At 31.3% G+C, this 22010-nt stretch overlaps 3 protein-coding genes across 3 annotated transcripts in view; 1 reads left to right on the plus strand and 2 right to left on the minus strand.

Annotated features, from left to right (window-relative positions):
* Positions 1–331: 331 nt before the first annotated feature.
* Positions 332–2952, minus strand: LOC111697710 (uncharacterized). Its single transcript, XM_023467802.1, has 5 exons — positions 2756–2952; positions 2146–2198; positions 1341–1452; positions 1046–1158; positions 332–437 (listed from the first exon to the last, which is right to left on the minus strand). Exons 1-4 carry the CDS (start codon positions 2938–2940, stop codon positions 1050–1052), a joined length of 459 nt encoding a protein of 152 aa, XP_023323570.1. The 5' UTR covers positions 2941–2952; the 3' UTR covers positions 332–437; positions 1046–1049.
* A 341-nt stretch (positions 2953–3293) lies between these two features.
* On the minus strand, positions 3294–12460 carry LOC111697720 (putative ammonium transporter 3). Its single transcript, XM_023467815.1, has 15 exons — positions 12357–12460; positions 10735–10813; positions 10185–10275; positions 9513–9581; positions 9160–9236; positions 8350–8402; positions 8213–8297; positions 8045–8118; positions 7648–7809; positions 7316–7385; positions 6973–7086; positions 6336–6435; positions 5858–5928; positions 5198–5260; positions 3294–3491 (listed from the first exon to the last, which is right to left on the minus strand). The coding sequence occupies exons 1-15, from the start codon at positions 12431–12433 to the stop codon at positions 3294–3296; spliced, it is 1383 nt and encodes a 460-aa protein (XP_023323583.1). The 5' UTR covers positions 12434–12460.
* A 3340-nt stretch (positions 12461–15800) lies between these two features.
* Positions 15801–22010, plus strand: part of LOC111697721 (probable Rho GTPase-activating protein CG5521) — a 33842-nt gene continuing 27632 nt past the window's right edge. The window contains 10 exon segments of the mRNA XM_023467816.1: positions 15801–16114; positions 16481–16621; positions 17293–17387; positions 17822–17942; positions 18336–18490; positions 19016–19085; positions 19628–19705; positions 20415–20492; positions 20996–21062; positions 21510–21634. Coding sequence (XP_023323584.1) covers positions 16013–16114; positions 16481–16621; positions 17293–17387; positions 17822–17942; positions 18336–18490; positions 19016–19085; positions 19628–19705; positions 20415–20492; positions 20996–21062; positions 21510–21634 — 1032 coding nt within the window. The 5' untranslated portion in view covers positions 15801–16012.

The following is a 22010-nucleotide window of genomic DNA, read 5'->3' on the forward strand; positions in this document are numbered from 1 at the left end:
CATCTGTTCTTGTTTACAAATTCCGCCCAGAGAGAACTGGTTTTAATATGTTCGCTGAGTATACGCGACCGCAACTAACTTTCCTCGCATTACCTTGGTCTAACCTGTCACTCTCTTTACGGCACAATTTGTTTGTACATCCTTTAGATAGATATAGATGGAAGTGTGTGAATTAGATTTACAGCCAAAAAACTGCTTGAGCATTGTGCAAGTTTACAACAGATAGGAATTCCGCAAGTACATTACATCAATGTTAATGTTTAAGCAGTAAGTTATATTATATAGTCTAAGTTAGAAATATGAAAGATTATTACAAAATAGAAATGTAATATTAAACTTCATAAAGAATATCTGTTTTATTTATCTAAAACTTTAACATTATAAATTTTAGATTAGTCCATTTTGAGACTGAGTTTTTTCTTTCAATGCTTGCAAATCTAAAACAAAAAGTAACTATGGTTAATTTTTAAATCTATATATAAATTTGCCTTTTATGTCTGTTTGTCTGTTTGCCTGTTTGTTTGTATCCAATAAACGTCAAAACGGCTGAACCGATCGGGCCCAAATTTTTTGTGGGACCTCACGTGACCCCAGGGAAGGTTTATGAATGATCAAAATTTTAAAAATTTGTGTTTAAAAGTTTTTATTTTTGAAAAATTTTGAAAATGCGCAAAAAATATTATGAAATCCGCAAACTTTTTTTGTTTTTGTTTTATACTGTACAAAGAGAAGATGTTCAGAGATAAAGCCACAATTAAAAGTTGAAATAGAAGATGGGCGCGAAGCGCCCTAAAAGCCTAGTATTATATATTGTACATACTGGGTTACCCTGCACAAGGGATGAAACTTCAGCGACGACTGTACGGATTACATATTTTTCTCACGTTCATTTTATGTACATGTTTCTTTTTATGTCAAATAGTTTTTTATACTTTTTTGGTTAGCCCTGTATTTAACTAATACATACTGAAGATTTAAAATAAAAGGTTAACTTAATTATTTAAAATGCTATCGGCCATTTTTGTTTTGACACTAATTTTATGACCTTGTTAGTCGTATTTGTTTGGAAGATAACTGTTAACTTTTCCAAATCCAAATCCTTCAGAAATTATAGGATCTAGGTTGGACAGCCGGCTCCTAAACTCCTGAAGCTCAGACCTGGAACATACAAAATATTTTTGTTAAAGTTAAAGATAATTAAAAATATTTAAAATGAGTTGCTGTTGATTGTATGCCTACTATTTTTTCTTTTCTTTTTAAAACAAATTTCGTTTAACAATCTATACATTTTATGTAAGATAGATAAATATTAGACAACTTTATTAACAAATGGATTTAACCTTGATAAGCTGTTGACTCCAAGTATATCTGAGATTCTCTCTAAATCATCATCAGTTATATCTCGTTTATATCTATTGTCTGGTCCAATCTTATGTGTTCCAATCAGAGTATCTGAGCAATAGAGATATATAGAGTTTAAATTGTCTGGTCCAATCTTATGTGTTCCAATCAGAGTATCTGAGCAATAGAGATATATAGAGTTTAAATATAGAATCTGATGTGTTCCAATCAGAGTATCTGAACAATAGAGATATATAGAGTTTATATCTATTGTCTGGTCCAATCTTATGTGTTTCTGTAGCAAAAATCGTGTTAACATGATATTCTGTAAACAAATTGTACATTATAAATGATTTAATGTTGTAAACTTAGAGATAATGACGTTATTCATTGAAACTGCGTTTCAATTGAATAAAAACATGATTAGCTAAATCACGCGACATACTTAAATTACGCTGGAAAAAATGTACGGCGATAGCTTTGTGTTCCTATCTTATGCGTTCCAATCAGAGTATCTGAACAATCAGAAATATCAGAAATATCAAAATAAAAAAAAAAATTTCTTCATATTTTGCAAATTTATTGCAATTTTATAGCAAATTTTAAAATGTATTCAAAATAAGTTTTGCAATTTAGCTTAATATTTATTGTGCTTGCCTGTAGATTTTCTAAAAGCTATCACATTCTAAAATCCAAAGGCTAAAAGTGTCCCAAAATTAAGTTTTAGCTGGTGGTAGAATGCCTAGGCAGTTGACCTCAAACTACGATTTTTGTCTAAAACTATGGTTTCAATATAAAGTTTACCTAGTCCTGAGAGTTTCATGAATCGTCCAAAGTAGAGTCTACTGGGCTCCACACTGTAAACAAATCAAGTAAAATGATCAAACAAATTCTAAATTGTTATTTAATTACTCTTCCAGAATAAAGTTGTAAATATTATATTTTGAAACATAGCTTTGAAAACACTTGAAACAATAAAAATTCAATTTGTGTGATGAATACTTCTTTTCTTTGTCATACACAGGGTGAGTAAAAAAAACTGAGATTAGAGATGTTTTTGTGAAAAAAAATCTAAATTTTTGTTTGCTTCAGATTTCAATGTATAAAAACATTTGACAAAAAAAATCTAAAATATTTAAAAACGTTGAAAAAAATCCATGAAACCAAATGTTTTTGAAAATTTGTTGAATATTTTGTTTAAAACATCGTTGGTCCCGTTTTATACTTGACCTTGTATATATACAGGGCTACCCACAGTGCATGAGACATCAAAGACACGAATTTTACCGAAATCCTTTTCATTTTTGAAGCATTTAAACATTGACTTTGATAAAAGACTACTGTAAACAAAGCATTCCACATTTTGCCAAAAAAAAATTTAATTATGGTTTTTATGAGATAAAAGTGTGTATACTATTCTGGCTGTTTGAGCTCTGAATGAAATCTCTGAAGAATCTCTAATGTATCAGTGACCCCTATACCCTCGTGAAGGATATTATGCTCCATTAGATCTCCACCAAGAAGCTCAGACACTATATCTATAATAAAAATACAGTTGTAATCTCTGTTTGCTTGTTTCGATGTCTGATCATAACTCATGAACCCCTGATCCGATTTGACTCAAATATTTTGATTGGAGAACTTGGGAGAACAAGAGAAATGTTCTTAGCCTGGTTTTGAGTTTCTAAGTTAAGTGGGTCATATTTTATAGGGAACGATTCCTAAAATCCTAATTTACGATCAAGCGCGGGTAAACGGCGGTAGTAGTAGTAGTAGTGCACTCCACATTCCCATTGGTTGTGCAGTGTACACTGTACACCCCTCCCCAATATTTACTGGATCTGTGAAGACAAAAATAGGACCTATTGGATGATCTTCATATTTGTACTTTAAAAAAGTATCAAATTGTTTTTCTCTTTTAGATAAATCAGAAAAAACAATGGGATTTCTTGTTACAGCACTTTAGACAATGTAAGGAACTTTCTCAAAGGCATGTCCCAAGTGGAAACTTCCCAAGTCTGTTTTAGCCGCTGCTCTCCGCCCCTAAGCATATCTTTGTCGAAGCGTCCAGCTGCTATTTCAGCCTGCGGCGCCTCAGAAGTTGCCTCTTGGGCAATAGCAACAAGGAAAATAGCAGATTCTTTTGAAGCCTTTTAAAGTTTAAACATTTTAAATTACTTAAAAGCAGACATCATTACAATACCTTTCCGTAGTCCTCCATTAAAATGTTGCTTAGTATACCTAGGACTGGGCAAAGTTTTGGAAAATAAACGGAATAGTAAAAACCGTCTATTTTTAAATCGTCTTTTTCTTGTTCTTTAGCGCTTCGCCCATCATTTCTAAAAGAATTTCTAACTATTTATTCTTTAGCAATTTAAAGAAAGTCGGCATTCTTAATTCATCCTCTCACAAAAAAAACCCTGTATATATGTTACTTCTTTCACATATATTTAAGGTTACAAAAAGAAAGTGCATTTTAATTAGAACAATATCAAGAAATAATAATTATGTCATTAATCATATCTACAGAAAGATTATGGGAAGACGAAAGATAGTCACAAAGCACTTCCAGGAACTAATTATTACTTTAGACTACACAGATCTACAGTTGGGTCTCTATAGTGGTCAAAAAGGACTATAGGGGGATGAATTACAAAAAAAAACTATTGTAGACTGCAATAAGGGGCTTGATACACATAATGAATATACTAAGCCAGGGACTAACAAACACTAAAAAAATGCATGAAAGACACTAGAAGAGCATAATTTGTTTGCGCTTCGCGCACACATTCAGCATATCCTTTATTTTACAGCTGCTTAAACTTGAAAGTAAAATTTTTAAAAACAAGCCATATTGGATAAATAAAGAAATCGCTATATATTGACACAGAGCCATAACATTTGAAAATTTAGTTTTTTAATTCAAACCTTATCGAAAAGTATTGGTCTTTTCCTACATACCCAAAGCCCTTCCTTTAGGCCTAAAACCGGGCTTTAATGCTAACTGCCTGAGTCCTCAGGCACACTGCCTGAATGACTGCTTTTTCATGTAACAAACTAAATCTTTGTTTTGACCCACTTCCACTTGTCAGATTTTGATAAAATTTAGCTTTTTGGAAAGCTTTTGACATAAGGGAACGAATTGCACAAGTTTTGCGGAAAAAAATAGCAAATTTTTTGCAAACAACTGTCAAAGGAAATATGCACATTTTAGTTTTTCTTGATTAAAAATCAGGTTATTTAAAATTTTGCAAAAATTTTTGCATATTTGAAATGGCATGGTCAAGGGCTTTTCAAAAATGTATAATTTATCATTTTTTGGACAAATTTTTTTTGCAAACATTTTTACTATATAACTGGATTTTGCCATAAAAAATTCAATTTTTGCAAATTTGCAAATTTTTTTGCAGATTGTAAAAGTAGAGCACAAGAGCTTTCCAATGATGTATGTTTTGTCATATTTGGACATCAAACATGGGATTTAGAGGGGGGGTCAAATTGACCCCCCCCCCAGCATATCCTGGGTTTCCAGTACCCCAGCAGAGATAGGGCTAACAGCTTGATATAAATCAAAATTGAAATCGAGAGTCGTCTTCATTGTATTGATATAATCGCCTACCACTGTAGTAAAATATCATAATCTTCTGTATTATTTTTATATATATTCTTTAGGAAAACAACAACTTTCATTAAATTAGGCTTTTTGTCACTTAAAATTTTATTGTTGTATAATTATGAATACTTTTATATAAAGTGTTGTAAATTTGCCGTTATATTTTTTTTGTTAACCATTTGATAAAAACCGTTTTTTTTTTATTCTTATATAAATTCTTTTTGTATTGATAACAAAAATGACCTGTACTCCAATAAGATAGAAACCTCCATGAAAAACACCATTGTATTTATTAAAGGAAAAACCCTGAAATATAGTAAACATTTCTGCATAGTCCAGAATCCTATCTCATTGCAAAATGAAAACAAAATTAAGTGGAACATACAAAGAGAACGACCTTTTAGGGCGTTTATAGCTTTAATTTGGTAAAACATAACTTTCTAGAATATAAATTTTAAATACAGTGAACAAGGAAAGTGCGGCTAATTTAGTCTAAACCATAGCTTAATAACATTACTGATAGAACATTAGATGTCGTTTTTCGTTCATAATAACTTTGAGGCTGACGCCTAAAGGGGTTACGCGCATGCCGTGTTGAATTACAAGACAGAAAGAGAGCATGTGCGTAACTTCTTTGGGCTTCTGCCTTAATGTTGTTGTGAACGAAAAAACCCTAAATCTAGTGTTCTATCTGTATTGTTAATAATCTATGGTCTAAACACTCTTAAAAAGCCCTGTAACAACAATTCAAAAACACTTGTAACAAATGTAAGTTTTTAATTATGCTTCAGTCAAAATGTCCATATTTGGCTTCAAGTTGAACATTCAGCTCTAACTCTGCCACTAGATATTAATAAAAGATTTGTATTATTAGTTTGGTCATTTTTTTAATTGTGTTATAACCTCACTAATGGTATCTTCTGCTGCAAATAATCCAACAGCAAGCATGCCCCATACTCCACATAGCCCGTGCACTAGACAGATTCTTCATATATATATATATACTAATCCCGTGCACTATAGATAAGATGATAATCTCATTTTTATTCTTCATATACATTATACTTAGAGTTAAAACGCTTTAAGAAAACGAATGGAAGTTTTTTTATTTTTGTAAATTATGAATTCCCAATTTTGAAAGACGTCAAAATACAATATAGTTTTGAAATACATACGCTTTGTAAAATTAAAATGTATCATACTACTAGTTTTATCCTTATCTATGTACATACAAATATAGATATATGAGCGAAGAGCTTTATTATAAAGATTTATGAACCGTGTAATCTAAGTAAAATTTTGAAGAAAAAATAACAGCCGCAAACTATGGTTTGAAATTTAAAAGAATGATGAAACAGAAAGTAATTTTATAATAAGTTACCTATGAAAGTGCAGCAAGGATCATCAATAGAATGATGATCATCCAGGAACAGCATTGCCAAGAAGACCAATGCAGCTGCCACACTCCCAATTGTGATTGCCAACAAGAAAGTTTGATTAGCATTTCCATAATTCATTAATATTTGAATATTGGGTGGAGAAAATCTTATTGGTCTGTTTAAAATATATGGACTTAATCCTAAAATTTTCGTTAAAAAAGGTGTCGTTCAAGAAAAAAAAGAAAAACTGGATAGTTCAAAGAGACAGAAAAGAACAACAAAAAACCAAAACTCACAACTGAAAAAAAACAATGAATGGACAAATTTTCCAAAACATTTTGAATGAACGATTTTTTCAAACTAAATTTTTTTAAAAGTTTTTATTTCCTGAATAACCGATTTATTAAACAATCTATTTAAGTATAGTTTTTTTTTACTGAACGAACGATTTTATTGAACACACGATTTTACTGAACGAATTATTTTACCGAACGATCGTTCAGTGAGAAAATGAACAAAATATGTGAAAAAAGGAACGATAATTTTGAAAACTTTTGAACGATTGAAACTAAATGGGTCGTTCCTGAATGATGAAGGAACAAAATGAAAAAAAAACTGAATGTGCCCATCTCTACTTACTTCAAAGGATGTGCAGAGGAAAGTGATTCCCGTATAAGCAACCAAAGATCCCATAATAGGATTTACTATTCTTCCAACAGGTATTACATGACCATAGAAAATATAGCACATGAACTAAACATAAAATTGAGAACAAATATTCCAATCTAAAGTAGTGCACGGATATTGTAAAATTTAATTAAAATAAATTATTAAAGTTTAAAAAGTATTGCACGGGTATGCTTTTGTATCCAGAACTTTTTTGTTTACTCATATTTGAAAGGCATGGCAATCAATTCAAACGATACTGCTATTGCAATATTACTCTCAGTGTTGTCTTAAATTAGTAATCAATTTTAATTACCAAAGCAACTGATCCACCACCGAATGAAGAAAGCATGGTGAGCACTGTTGCTTTCGCAGACTGCAGCCACCTGGAGATATATAGTATAGCTCTTACATATATCTTGCCAGGCTACATTAGTTGCATAAAACCCTGTGTAGTCCAGACTGGACGGTACGAGTGACTGCATATCCAGTATAAGTTGTACTGGTTTGGATAATACAACAAATGGAGCACTGCACTGTACAATAGCTCTTTATAAATTAATGTCATGTTATCTATAACATAAATATTTAACATTTCAAGCATATTTTGAGTTGATTTTACTGGATCATTTAATAATTTTATACAACCTCGTTCCCTCTACCCCCATTGTGCTTGCAGAGTTCATTGCGAGATATCCCCACCAGGTTATAAACAGTCCAGCACAGCAGAAAGTAGGGTTCCCCATTACGACCGTTTCATTGCTGAACGCTAGTCCAGTTCTTGGTCCCAGGTAAAGGGTGGCAACCAGACTGAAATTACCAAGGTTCTTTAACAAGGTTGGTTACTCTCGATGCGCTCAAATGTACGGAAAATGTCGTCTCCTAAGATAGATAGATAGATAGATAGGAGACGACATATTTCTATATTTCTACATTGGAGTGCATCGATAGTAACCAACCTTCTTGTACAACCTTGGAGATTAGTAAACAGGTTACTTAATCATCTTAGTTAAAAGATTGCTCAAAAGTCAAAGTAATGGTTAACCTCGAAAATCCCCCACAGAGATGAACAACCGCACATCCTGCGTCATCCTTTGCCCCAAGTTCTTTCAGAAATCCCTATTCATCAAATTTAATTTCGCCAATGAAGTCAGCATGAATAAAGAAAGGTAAAATAAATGTAGCTGCTATATTATCAAGATGATTTCGATACCTTAGGTGCCCACATCCAGTATGCTGGTAAGGCATAGACAAGAGTGTTGAAGATTGAGAACACCAGAAACGATCGAAAATTAACTCTAAATAATTTCTGTTCAAATATTGACATTTCAAAAAAATAGTAGGTCACACCTTTCAGCCATAGCTCCAGAAACAATAGAAGTGGATAGAGCACTTAACCCCTCCTGAAAATTAGAATATTTTTAAAGATGAACACGTTCAAACTTCAGCAGAGTTGGAGTTGCAATCAACATTTGTATAACATTATTAACTTTTACTAAAAACATCAAATTTTAAATATTTCAAATTTTTAGTGATGTCAATGATTTATAAATATAAATTTTAAAAGACACATACTTGATTTTTAAATTGTTCTTACTACTTTTGATAACTACAGCTTTCAGCAGAATCATTTTTTTCTACATTCATCCTTTTCAAAATCGTGCAGTTCAGAAATTTTCGTTCTGTTTTTTAATTTACAATTGTTAATTGTAAATGATAGTTGATTATTTATGATAGTTGACAATAGTTGGTTGTTAATTACAATAGTTGATTGCTAACAATAGTTGATTGTTAAGGATATTTGATTGTTAATGATAGTTGATTATTAGCAATAGTTGATTGCTAACGATAGCTAATAGTTAATGATAGTTGATTGTTAGTGATTGTTGATTGTTAACGATAGTTGATTGCTAACGATAGTTAATTGTTAACGATAATAAATAGTTGATTGTTAACTAAAGTTGGTTGTTAACTATAGTTGGTTTTTAACTATAGTTGATTGTTAAGAATAGTTGATTGTTAACTATAGTTGATTGTTATGAATAGTTTATTGTTAACTATAGTTGATTGTTAAGAATAGTTGATTGTTAAGGATGGTTTATAGTTACAATGTATAACCTTTTAGGATGTTGATTATAAACAATGGAAACCCTGAAATACCTGGTAAAAGAAAAATAGTGCTCGTTCACTGCTGGCACTGTCCAACCAATCAGGCTCATAGAACGCTTCTCCCCAACCTAATAATGCATATTTATACTGTACATAGCGCTGTCCAACCAATCAGGTTCATAGAACGCTCCTCCCCAACCTAATAATGCATATTTATACTGTACATAGCGCTGTCCAACCAATCAGGCTTATAGAACGCTTCTCCCCAACCTAACAATGCATATTTATACTGTACATAGCGCTGTCTGCAAAACCTTTCTTGCCAACGACAATAAGGATTAAAAAATTGGAGGGCCGNAGAATATTAAAGATATTGAAGAAAGAAAATCTATTTACAAAATTACCATAATACGGAGTTGAATATTCACCCTGGCCATTGGATAAAGACCAGCCTATTGCCCAGTAGGTTAAACCTAAACAAATGCAGTTCAAATATTCCATTATGTACAAGGAGTTCATAAAATCTATTATGTGCAAGGAGTTCATAAAATCCATTATTTACATGGAGTTCATTTCCATTATGTACAAGGAGTTCATAAAATCCATTATGTACAAGGAGTTCATTAAATCCATTAAGTACAAGTTAATCATTAAATCCATTAAGTACAAGTTGTTTATCAAAATCATTATGTACAAGGAGTTCATAAAATCCATTAAGTACAAGTTGTTCATTAGATCCATTAAGTACAAGTTGTTCATTAAATCCATTAAGTACAACTTAAATTGTTCAATAAATCCATTAAGAACAACTTAAATTGTTCATTAAATCCATTAAGAACAACTTAAATTGTTCATTAAATCCATTTAGATTTTGAAATTTAGAGTGTACTATGTATGTCCATATGAATTTAATTGCACTTAAATCTACACTGCACTAAATTGCGAAAAAAAAATTAAAACCGGAGTGTTCTAAATAAACCATTAATTAATAACCTTCTTCCCCCCCCCCTTCTTTCAATCTATTTTTGATTTTTGATTAAAAATAATCATTTAAAGCCTCTCTCAACACTGCTTACCTCCAAAGCAGCAAGCTGCCGTATTTTTCATGAGTAAGTGAACTTCATTCTTTAGAGAACACATCCCAGACTCCATCAAGGCCAACCCTGTCTAGAAACAACAATAACAACTATTTTTAAAAGTTTTAAATTCAAGAAATTAGATGTATTGGCTTTGTATTTAGTATTCTCGGCGCTATTTATAAATATACATACAGGACTGTCTTTATAATTTAAGTGACCCTCCATTGAAATATGTCCGATTCACAACAATATCCTTGTACACTTTTTCCGGTCAATAATAATGTAGAAAAACTATCTATAGCTTGAAAAGTGTGTAATTCTGACAATATCCTTCGTTGTTTCTGAATTTAATGCACAGTGGTTGGCGGTTACCTCAATACAATGAAGACGACTTAATATTGATAATTATTTGATTGATTGACAGCTTCTCTTTGTTACATGTTTATTTGTCTCTGCTGTTTAATATTGTTTCACGTAGAAATTAATTTAAAAAAGAAAGCCGTCCTCATTGTAGTGATATATACGGCGACGTCGGCTGTATGTAAACCTGCATAGTAAACAGGATAAGGGAACAAGCCAACATCCAGGCAACATCATCACTTCGGTCAACAAACGTTGGAACTGTTCTAAACATTTAAAATATTTATCAAAAGTGAGGTATCTACATATAAACTTTGCTTGTCTGCCTTTTTGTTTTCAATCGATCCAATCGATCCAACCGACCAAATTTTGTGTGGGTGGGACCTCACATGACCCCCATGGAAGGTTAATGGATGCTTAAAACTATAAAATTTGTGTCCAAAAGTTTTTGATTTTTGCAAAATTTTGAAAATGCGTGAAAAATTATTATGAAATCCGCAAACTTATTTTTTGTTATTGTTATTTATTGTACTGCAGAAGATGCTCACAGATAGAGCTACAATTAAAGGTTGAAATAGAATATGGACACGAAGCGCTCCAAAAGCCTAATATATATATATATATATATATATATATATATATATATATATATTTCGAGAATTAGCTTCCAAATCCAATTAATACGTTTCAATATATTTCAGGATCTCACTATGTAGTATATATGTATACATGATGTTTCATGCTTTGCAGCAATCTTCTGTAAAATAATCCTGACTGAAAATACAATGAATACAATAAAGCATAGCAGCAGCTTGAAGATTTTTTGTGGCGCCACTTTATAATCAGCCAGGTGTTTTTTCAAGGACATTTCTGGAATACAAGTTCTAATCGAGACGATTTTTTTTGTATTAAAGAAACGTCCAAAAAGCTAGCTGACCGCTGAACCGATCTAACCAAAATGGGGTTGAACCTGCTGAGAAAACTTTCAAAATTTGCCAAAAAATATCTTAAAAATTTTGCGAAATTTTTAGTTTTACAATTCACCAAAACATAGCAGCTGAAAAAACAACATTAACAGCAAAAATTGTTAAAGTTGAAGCGCCTTGTAAGCTGATCAAATAAAGGGTGAAACTATTGTAAGCTGATCAAATAAAGGGTGAAACTATTGTAAGCTGATCAAATAAAGGGTGAAACTATTGTAAGCTGATCAAATAAAGGGTGAAACTATTGTAAGCTGATCAAATAAAGGGTGAAACTATTGTAAGCTGATCAAATAAAGGGTGAAACTATTGTAAGCTGATCAAATAAAGGGTGAAACTATTGTAAGCTGATCAAATAAAGGGTGAAACTATTGTAAGCTGATCAAATAAAGGGTGAAACTATTGTAAGCTGATCAAATAAAGGGTGAAACTATTGTAAGCTGATCAAANTTACTTGTATTCCTGTTTCGAGGATTTTCCAGGAATGTTCGAAAAACCAGCGCCAGAGAAATATCTTTAAAAAACGAAATCAAAAATATTATAAAACATAAACTATATAAAAATGTGGCGAAAGATAATCGATGACTATAGGTTGTAATATCTGAATTATTTGTTTGAAATTAATTTGATTTTTTACGGTCTAAGTCGTATGTTGCAATTTTCTCAATTTGTATGGACGCTAAGTTATTTGGTATGAGACGTCTTTAACAATTTTCTCCTTATAGACGCAACAGATAGAAGTATGATTAGTAGCGATCAAAGCGCTTTTTTATCGCATTAAGCCTATTTTTCGCGAACACTCCATTTAATACTATTTTATATTACACACTTGTTTGCTGCTATGTACTCTGATGGGTCTAGAACAGTGAGGTTTGTTTTCAATATTTCTTGTCTTAGCACCGGCATCTTGAATTATCTATGTATACAACAATACATAGTATTGTATATTATACAATCACTGCATGTACATTACTGAGTGATTTTTAAATGCACATTCAATGGACAGTGCAGTACAATCTATGTTATAGGTATATAATTATATAGATTTGTACAATAAATGTATTTACAATTTTTATTTTTATAAATCGAGAAATTTTATGTTAAAAGTGATTTTAAGTTTTTAAAGTTCCTTTGCATAAATATGGGGTCCACAATTTTTTTAAGTTTAAAACATCTATAGATTATTTATGTTTGAAACTAATCATTGGATATATCATAAATTTGTTTGTCTATTTTTACTGCTAAAAACGATATTGCTAAATTTAGGAAAATTTAGCTGCAAAAGTTTGATCTTTTGGAAAAATTTACAACTATTAAAGATATTGAAAATACATATCATTTCTTTTTGTTATTTATGAGAACCTGAAAAAGAAGACGACATTAAAGTAATAATTGAGTGCAATTGATGTTGTTACAAAGCATGTTTTACAAATATCTTATTAAATCACTTATAAAGGTAAATGGGTTTGTTTGCTGTGTCTCATATTCATTTGACTATTTAAAGTCATAACTTGAGTCTAAAAGTTGAAATTCTATTCCAGATATTTCTGGTTCTCAATGTATCATGCGAAAAAAAACTTAACATTGAATGTCAAACTTTTTTGGGAAATTAAGTTGACGATTGACAAGAAAAAAGTTGTGGCTCTGCTGATTCACATTTAGGGATCTGCTGATTCACATTTAGGGATCTGCTGATTCACATTTTTAATTTTAGTTTTGATTTTATCGTCCCACTATGTGAATAGTGAAATATAGCTGGCTTTGTCATGAAAAGAATTGTTTAGTGATAAATTTTCTAAAAATTTATCACAATTTTGTAAGTTTTTGTTATTTCAAACTTAAACTATTTGATCTAGAAGAATTTAAAGTTTGAAAAACGAAGGTTTGCAAAGATATAAGAATGCGAAAATTACAGTTTGAAGACAGAAATTATAGCCTTCGAAACATAATTTATTACAGGATTTTGACATAGCTTGCATTACCGTGGTTCTCGTACTGAAACTGTTTAATGGTTTCATGACCCCAGAGCAAAGATATTAATAATTCAACATCTCATGCTAAACTTTAATTTAAACTTAATCTTCAATCATCCAGGATTAAAGAAAGTTTAAATAAAAGGATTATCTTGTTTTCAAGGGCAACTGCATGGAGGTAGCAGCCTCCTTAAAGAATATGAGTGTAGCGGATTGTAGGGAATTATAAAATCCACAAGTGAGCAGCAGTTGGATTCTAGAACCAGAGAATATACTACTTATCTTCCTCATCTCTGTATATATCCTCGTATTTCTATTAGAAGCTTAATAATGAATAACAAGTTCATAAACGGAGAGGAAGTTAAGTAGGTTTTCTCTGGTTCCAAAATCCGACACTACTGACTTGCGGATTTTATAATCCCGTTTCGGGGATTTTTATCTGCTACCGAATATTTAGATGTTCTTGGTTTTTTTTTTTAACTAGCTCCATGTTATCTTCATTTTCAAAATATATAATAATGTTTTGCTGCAGTTTAACTTTTAACATTTTAATTAAGCTTTTTTTGACATGCAGCATTGCAGAGGCGCAACTAGGACTATGGAAGCTGATCAAATAAAGGGTGAAACTATTTCATCGAAGATATCAATTCTTTTTTGCACCACCAAAACATTATACAATAGCAAATTAGAAGCCGAAGAAAAAGTAGAAAATAAAGAATTGAAAATTATAGCTCATAAGGGAGGTCGATTTTTCAATTTTTTTAAACATGTTGAAATAAGTATTAAAAGATGCGTCTCAAATCGCTGAAAACCGTACATTTGTGAGTTTTACGATTTTTCACAAATTGTTTGATTTAAGGCTATTTTTTTGATACTATCTGTTTCTAGACGAAAAGTTTGATATTAATCTTGATTTTTTTAATATATTTTGTTCTCGCTTACGCTATTGATTTGATCTACACAAAAAATCGAAATTCTGAATTAGAAAAAAAATGTTCTAAAACTTAAAAAAATAATTGTATCAAAGAAAATGATAGAATTTGGGCTATTTGCATTTCTATTAAAAGTGCCTATAAGTTTGACCCAGGATTACGTATACAGTTTAGTTAATCAACAAATTAAGTCTGACCTAGATGATTTATTAAAGGGAGTGTTCGCGAAAAATGAAAGGGGGTATAGGCTTAATGCGAAAAGTAATTGTTTTTGATCGCTGCTAATCTTACTTCTGTCTGTTGCGTCTATGAGGAGAAAATTGTTAAAACCGACTTATACCGAAGAACGTAACGCCACGCAATACAAATGCAAAAAGTTGCAACATATAACTCGGATCGTAAAAAAAATAAATTTAATTCAAACATATGATTCAGTTATTACAACCGATAATCATCGATAATTTTTCGACGCATTCGTATTTAGTTGATATTTAATAATATTTTCTATTTTTTATGATCTGATAGTTACTTGTATTCCTGTTTCGAGGATTTTCCAGGAATGTTCGAAAAACCAGCGCCAGAGAAATATCTTTAAAAAACGAAATCAAAAATATTATAAAATGTGAGGATCTGCTATACTTATAATATAGGGCATAGGTTACGCGAATTATGGATTTAGAGAACAGGAAGGGGGGGTATAGAGTGAAAAGAATTGCGTATACGTAGGGGAGAGGGCTTTGATGATGATACAATATGTATACATACATGCCCATCAAGCTCAGAAAGTTTTGATTATCATGTTCTCTATTCGATTTATAGTGTGGGAGTAATATGTGTAATTTATTTGTTATATTTCATAATTTAATTGAAATTTAATTAAATTTATCAATTGCAGCGATCGGTACTCGATATATGTGTCAAAACTCAAAATATTTTATATTCATTTTAAATTTTACGAACTAAAAAGAAATATAGAAAAGAAAAGGGCTAGAAAATGTCAATTAATTACAAACATTATTTAAAAATGCATATTGCTATTCCAATTATACTGTTCTTAGCTATAAGCAAGGTAGGTAGATTAAAATTTGCAAAACAAAGAAATTTCAAAAATTTTATAAATCATTTATGTTAAAACGTTTTATCAATAATTCTAAAAGTTGAAAAAAAATATATTCCCCCAAAACCCTATGAGAATAAAAAGGTAAGCTTTGTGGTTTTAGAGAGAGGAGAGAGAGAGAGCGAGAGAGAGAAAAACTAAGGCCGCGTACAGAATTTTCTAAACATAACTTAGCGCAAAGTTTGCCTATCTTTCTATTTGTGCGCACTGCTGCGCGCTAGCTAAGGTCACCGAACAGACATACGCACCTTTCACCCGTTTCCTTAGCGCACATCTTCACTTAGTTCTAAACTGAGCGTCTGTCTCAAGGTTTACGCACACATTGCGTATTTGTATTTTGTTAATTATGTGCACAGCATCCAAGTGAATGCAAACCAACAAAAATAAGAAAAAGTGACGTTTTGCAGAAATTGCTCAAAAATGTGAAATTATGTAGGGTTGAAGAAAGGAGGGGTTGAAAACTATGTTCCGATCTGGGAAAAATTCGACAAAACGGAGTGAGGATGTTAAAAAATCTGCGGGGAAAGTTCTCGACACAAAAAAGGATGTAGCGACCAGAGCTAAGGTGCATTCATTATATTGATACGTCAAATGGATTGTCTACTTTTATTGTGAAACAATTTTAATATAATTTTATCGGTGACCCCATGTATTTACCCTTTTGTGGGGCAGAACTGGTCTGTGTTATTATGCAGTTAAATATTCTAATGTTATTGAAGTAAATTAAGGTTTCTAAATGTCGATAATGTTCCTTTAATAGTTTTAATGTTGTTAAAGAATAAGTATTTTCCTTTAAACACCAAATAAAGTGATATAAACCACGAAAAGTCTCTTTTTGGGATAATGCCTGGAATTAATGAACATCGAAGTTAATGGACATTTACCCCGGAGAATAAGGATGAAAATAATAAATATGAAAATATAATTTCAGCATCTGCGACTGTACCTGGACAACTCCGAGGTTGGTGAAATCCAGCAGTTCTTCGATGCTTACTACTCACATATATACTTCATCGTTTACGAACATTTTATAAATACAGAACAAAGCCTCAGACAAAAAGGAGCTCATAAGGTGACATTTTTTAAAATTTTTTGATTATTTCATACAGTAAAAAATTAGAAAGACCCGGAATTAACTCACAATTAAGCAAACTACTTTACAATATAATTTCACAAATATAACTGATGAAACGATGATCGTATAAAAGCCCTAGTCCTGCCATTTCCGAATTGTGGTCTGCCTTTTTAAGCGCTTAAAATTGCCAGAGATATATTTGTGATGTCGCCTGATTAACTGTCAATTAATTCCGGGTGTTCCTCGTCCTTTTCCGTACAGAGCGTCCCATATCACAGGGAGTATCATTTTAAAAACTACAAACAAATTATTTTTGATGAGTTAAAGGGAACAATTGGATATCACATATCAAGTTTTTTGACTCTTGTCATAATATTTCTGAAAAAAAATATTTACTTTCTACTAAAAATTATTTATTTTCCCAATTCAGCAAAGAATACCCTAAAAAATTTTTTTTGATGAAATAGAAGGAAAAATGAAAAATTGTAAATTTTTTTGATTATTCGCCCCCCCCCCCCCCCATTAAAATTTCTGTAATTTCTCCAAATTGAACAAAGAAAATCTTAAAAATAAAATCTAACTTATGTAAGGAATTTTTTTTCAATATACTGTTGGAAACACAGTATTAAAATAAGGAAACTGAAAATTTTTTAACATCGAATATTTAGGCACAACGTGAAGAATTTGAAGGTGTCTTGTATCTTGTGGAGAAAATTTTAATTTACTTACCGGAAGCCTTGTCCCAAAAATGGCAATATCACAGGTTTAGAAAATTTTAATTTACTTAACGGAAGCCTTGTCCCAAAAATGGCAATATAACAGATTTAGAGACTAATGAAACTATTATAATCTCTTTACTGGAAACCCTGATCCTAAAACTTCAATATCATTGAATCCCTGAACCCCCTGTTCTGTCTTATAGATGACAATGCTTTTTAAATCGAAATGCGTATTGCGTATGATATTATGATTATGATTGTTGTATTTTTCTGTAACGCATTAGATCCCCAAATAAAGAGTTGAATAATCATGATAATAATAATAAATACATTAGGTGTAAAGATCTTAAAGGACTCGCCACAATTAAAATAAAAAATCAAGATTATTTTTTACATCCTAGGAAGTAAATAACATTTCGTATTTTTGAAAAATGGTCAATAAATTTATTTTATATTCACTGGTATATCATTTTCCTAGTATTTTGCGACTGCTCTCGAAGCTGCTTCATCCTGGGAACAGCTGGAAACTACTGAAAAGAGAAGCTATGCGACTTTTTATCCTTTGGTACAGCTCTTTGGGGGACCAGTCTCAGGATGAGGTAATGATAGAGAAATTGATGGATTGATTGATTGTATGTTTTATTGATGACGTCATTGTTTGATTGATTGATTTACTGACTGACTCGCTGATTTCTTGATTCAATTCAACCCTAGAGGAGTTTAAAGATATTCTAAAATTATTCTTTTTCTTTTCTTACAAATTAATAATCTCAGTTATTCTCCCTTAATTTTAAGTCCATACTCCTCCCCACTAACATATCTTTGGGCCTGATTTTAACGAAAATTTATTTAAAAGAATGTTGATAATTTTTGTGAAAATACTGCAGGGCTGGGAAAGCGGCAAAAAAAGAAACATTAATTTTAAAAGATTTCTGCCAACAGAGTGGAGTGAAGAAATCGTTGAAAATATTTCTAAAGTTTAATATTTCTAGATCCATGCAATCTTTGCTACCCTCGTCCCTGGCTTCAGTTCCCCCTACCCTAACCTAGGGATTACAGCTCTAGCCACACAGTCTCATGAACCAGGAGATGGACCTGTTACCGCAGCTCCGATTCTACCGATTATTCCACCGGCATCGGCAGAAAGGTAAATACTGGAATATATATCTTTAAGAAGTACACCCCTCACCCTTCCTGGCGGGGAAGGGGGGGAGGGTTTTCTCAGCTCCGGGGGAAAAATAAAAAAAATGTATCCTCAAAAGATTTTTTTTTCATTTTTTTTTTTCATTTTTTCCCAAAAATTAAAATCTTTTCGCAAATTCATCAAATAAAATCCTAAGCTGATTTTTCAAATAAATATATACCCCAGGGTGAATGTTTACCGACTTTTTAGTTACATCCACTATCGGTTAAAAGCTACACGTCTACGTATTAAAGTAAATCTCGACACTCCTCCCATTTATTCAACCATTAATGGCGAAAGGTAAACGTTAACCAATTATTTAATATTTATCTACTGTTGGCGAAATATGAAGTCTACATTATTACTGATAATACATTAGCCTACTATATATATATATATTTGCAACAACAACATTGCAATAAAATTAATGTACGACACCCCCCCCTCATAATAAAAAAAATAAAAAGAGTATTAACCATGTATTTTTAGGTGGAAGAGTAATGGAAACGATATAACGCGTGCGTTTAACGACGTACTTCTTGAACTCATGGTGTCACAGGTACAACATGTACAACATGTGATTGTACGACATACATCACAAATAAAATTTGCTCTGAGGTAGAACTTGATTTTTTTTGTTGATCCTTTCAGACATATTTAATCCGTAATTATTGTAGCTAGACAGATTAAGTTAATTCCTATTATGATGAAAAAAAAGGGCCGACAAATTGAAATTTACTTTTGGCCAACGAGAAATCGCGAAAATGCGGGCCAGCTGCCAATCAAAACTGGAGTACTTGATTCATTCACCTTTAAAGTTTCCCGCGATGGATGTCAAGTTCAACAAAAGATAAATTAGTTGTAAAACCAACAAAATCTTTTTTAATCGTGGAAATAAAATTGATCTCCGCAAATAGAATAATAGAAAAATTAATGAAAATCGAAAAAAGAAAATTTTTAATTCAAATGAAGATAATGAAGGAAAAATAAAAAGTGTTAATAGAATTTTAAAATAAAAATGAAAAAATAATAATAGAATTTTAAAATAAAAATGAAAAAATAATAAAATCTAAAAAATAACTTAACGTTTTTTTATAATAGGTGCTGCTTGTTGAATGGAGAGAGGATAAGGCGGCAAAACACAGAAAAGCGTTCAGTTTTCTTCTGCAAAAATATAAGGAATGTCAACAATTGGTATTCCAAAATTGCGTAATATTTTAAGAAAAAAATTGAACATTTTTACCGACTTCTGAAAACAAAACAGAAGAAAAGGGACACTGGTCAACTAGCCACAATCGGAATTTCCAGGGTCCGGGGAGGGCGTTTTTTGGAAGGGCAAAATATCTTATTAGAAAAGAATACTAATAGTGCCAATATATTTACAAGTTATGAAGTTGTCTAATAAATGACGAAATCTTACAAGTAACTTTACAAGTTTTACTAGTTTCTTATCTGATCCTTCTAATATCTTCACTAGGCCTAATCTTCACAACTAAACATTTAACATACAAATAATTAAAAATTGGAAAATCTTTATAATAAAGCTCTTCGCTCATATAAATATATATAAATATATATAAACATATATAAATATATATATAAATGTTAGCTATAGCTGGCTAAACGGCTGGACCAAATTGGCTGAATTTTTTTCAAAAATATTTTTTTCTTCAAAACTCAATTTTTTTTTATCCGAAATTTTTCCCCCGATGTATTTAAAATTCCCCTAGCCACTTGAGCTAGTAATGAATATAATTATTGACATGTTGTAGACGTATTATATCCCGGCCATATTTCCTAGTTTTAAATATAATTATTGACATGGTGTAGACGTATTATATCCCGGCCATATTTCCTAGTTTTGAATATAATTATTGACATGTTGTAGACGTATTATATTCCGGCCATATTTCCTAGTTTTAAATGGGACATGTCCCTGTACAAACCCTCACTCGAACTCCCTGAGGTAAAACAGATTTTTTTTAGAATAAAGTTTTTTTTTTCTGGAGGACTTCTTAACTTCTTTAGTGTTTTGTTTTACTTTTCAAGAGTTTTTTTTACATTTAAATTGTTTTCGGCCAATTGGATGTCAAGGTATTTAAAATATTGGTTTAACCCGATTGGAATTTTTATCAATTTAGTACGAGAGTTTTTTTTCAATAGTTTTTTTTAACTTCTTGCTATTTTTTTGTCGTTTTTTGTTGTATAAGAAAACTTATTTCATTGTCAGAAATTTATTTCACTGTATAAGAAAATTTATTAGATTGTCAGTTTAATTGAAGATTGTTTTTATGATGGGTGATAAGAGATTCGACCAAAACAAATTTTTGGATTCCTAAAATTGGCTTAGAATTTAACCTGAAAGTTTCCTTAATCAGTCATACCATAGCTTTACGAGGCAGTCAAATAAAATGAAAACTTAGTTTTAATAAAGTATTTCAAAGAAAATTTGTTAATTTTTTGTTCAAGGTGAGAAAATTTCGTCCAACATTTATCGATACAGGAGATGGAACAAAAAAGATGGATCCAATGTTAGGTAACAGATAAAAAATGTTAATATTTAATTTTTTTATATTTTTAGGGCAAAAAAGATTTATAAAATTACAAAATAGTCAAATGAAAGTTAAAGAGACTGCCTGGACGTATTTTCAATTGTTCCTTCATTTATAAACTAACGTCTGTACCCTTAAAACTTTTCATGAAAATTTTTGGAAAAAATCCGTAGTTTGTGACTAAAAAATATAATTATTTTAGATTTGGGGTTTTATTTCAACGAGAAATCCTTTTTTCTCTTTAAAAATGAATTATTTCTAATTGCGGGTTCTCTGTAGTGCAGAGGAAATTCAAATAACGAAAATTGCGAACACTTTCCATGATAGAAAAGATAACCCACTCTTCAAAATTTAAAAGATTAGGGTCACCTTGAAATTACGTCTACACTGTACACTGAACAGTCCCTTTAAAAATAAGTTTGAATATTTAGCGTGCCGCGTGGTTGTGATTAAATGGATAGCGCAGTACACACATTTGACGCGGGGTGGACTCAATTCTACATTCGAAGAAAGTCACAATAATTCAGCGATCTTGAATATTTCTGGTTCATCACAGGTAAGAGGGGGTTTACCGGGGTATATTTATTTTCTTGAATATTTTGAATTTTTACCCACTGAGCCCGCGATTTAAAAGCTTTGGCTCGAGTCTCAATTCCTTAGACCCTGGTTTAAAGCTCAATCTTAGACACAACTTATGAATCAGCTGCTACAGCTTGTGTCACGTGATCGATAGCTGCCAACTCATAGGCTCAACTTAAGTATTTAGGCCTTATGAAATAAAACCGACCTTGGTTGGTTTTAGTGGAGAATTCAGTCACGGTGTGAGTTTTATTCCAATCAAATCCCTCAAATTAAACCATGAAAATCCGCTAAATACAATATTAAACCGGTTAAATAAACCCAATGCTTTGGAAAATAATTGCAATTTAAAT

The sequence above is a fragment of the Eurytemora carolleeae genome, unplaced genomic scaffold (assembly GCF_000591075.1).
Source record: "Eurytemora carolleeae unplaced genomic scaffold, Eaff_2.0 scaffold4, whole genome shotgun sequence".
In the NCBI taxonomy this organism is placed as follows: Eukaryota; Metazoa; Arthropoda; class Copepoda; order Calanoida; family Temoridae; genus Eurytemora; species Eurytemora carolleeae.

Coding starts and splice junctions, on each gene's coding strand:
- LOC111697710 (XM_023467802.1), bottom strand. CDS start 2,940: ATGAGTTATGATCAGACATCGAAACAAGCAAACAGAGATTACAACTGT. Junction 2,199..2,755: donor GAGCTCAAACAGCCAGAATA/GTATACACACTT, acceptor ATTTGTTTACAG/TGTGGAGCCCAGTAGACTCT. Junction 1,453..2,145: donor CATGAAACTCTCAGGACTAG/GTAAACTTTATA, acceptor TCTATTGCTCAG/ATACTCTGATTGGAACACAT.
- LOC111697720 (XM_023467815.1), bottom strand. CDS start 12,433: ATGCCGGTGCTAAGACAAGAAATATTGAAAACAAACCTCACTGTTCTA. Junction 10,814..12,356: donor GAGTACATAGCAGCAAACAA/GTGTGTAATATA, acceptor TTAAATGTTTAG/AACAGTTCCAACGTTTGTTG. Junction 8,119..8,212: donor ACTGGATGTGGGCACCTAAG/GTATCGAAATCA, acceptor TTTGATGAATAG/GGATTTCTGAAAGAACTTGG.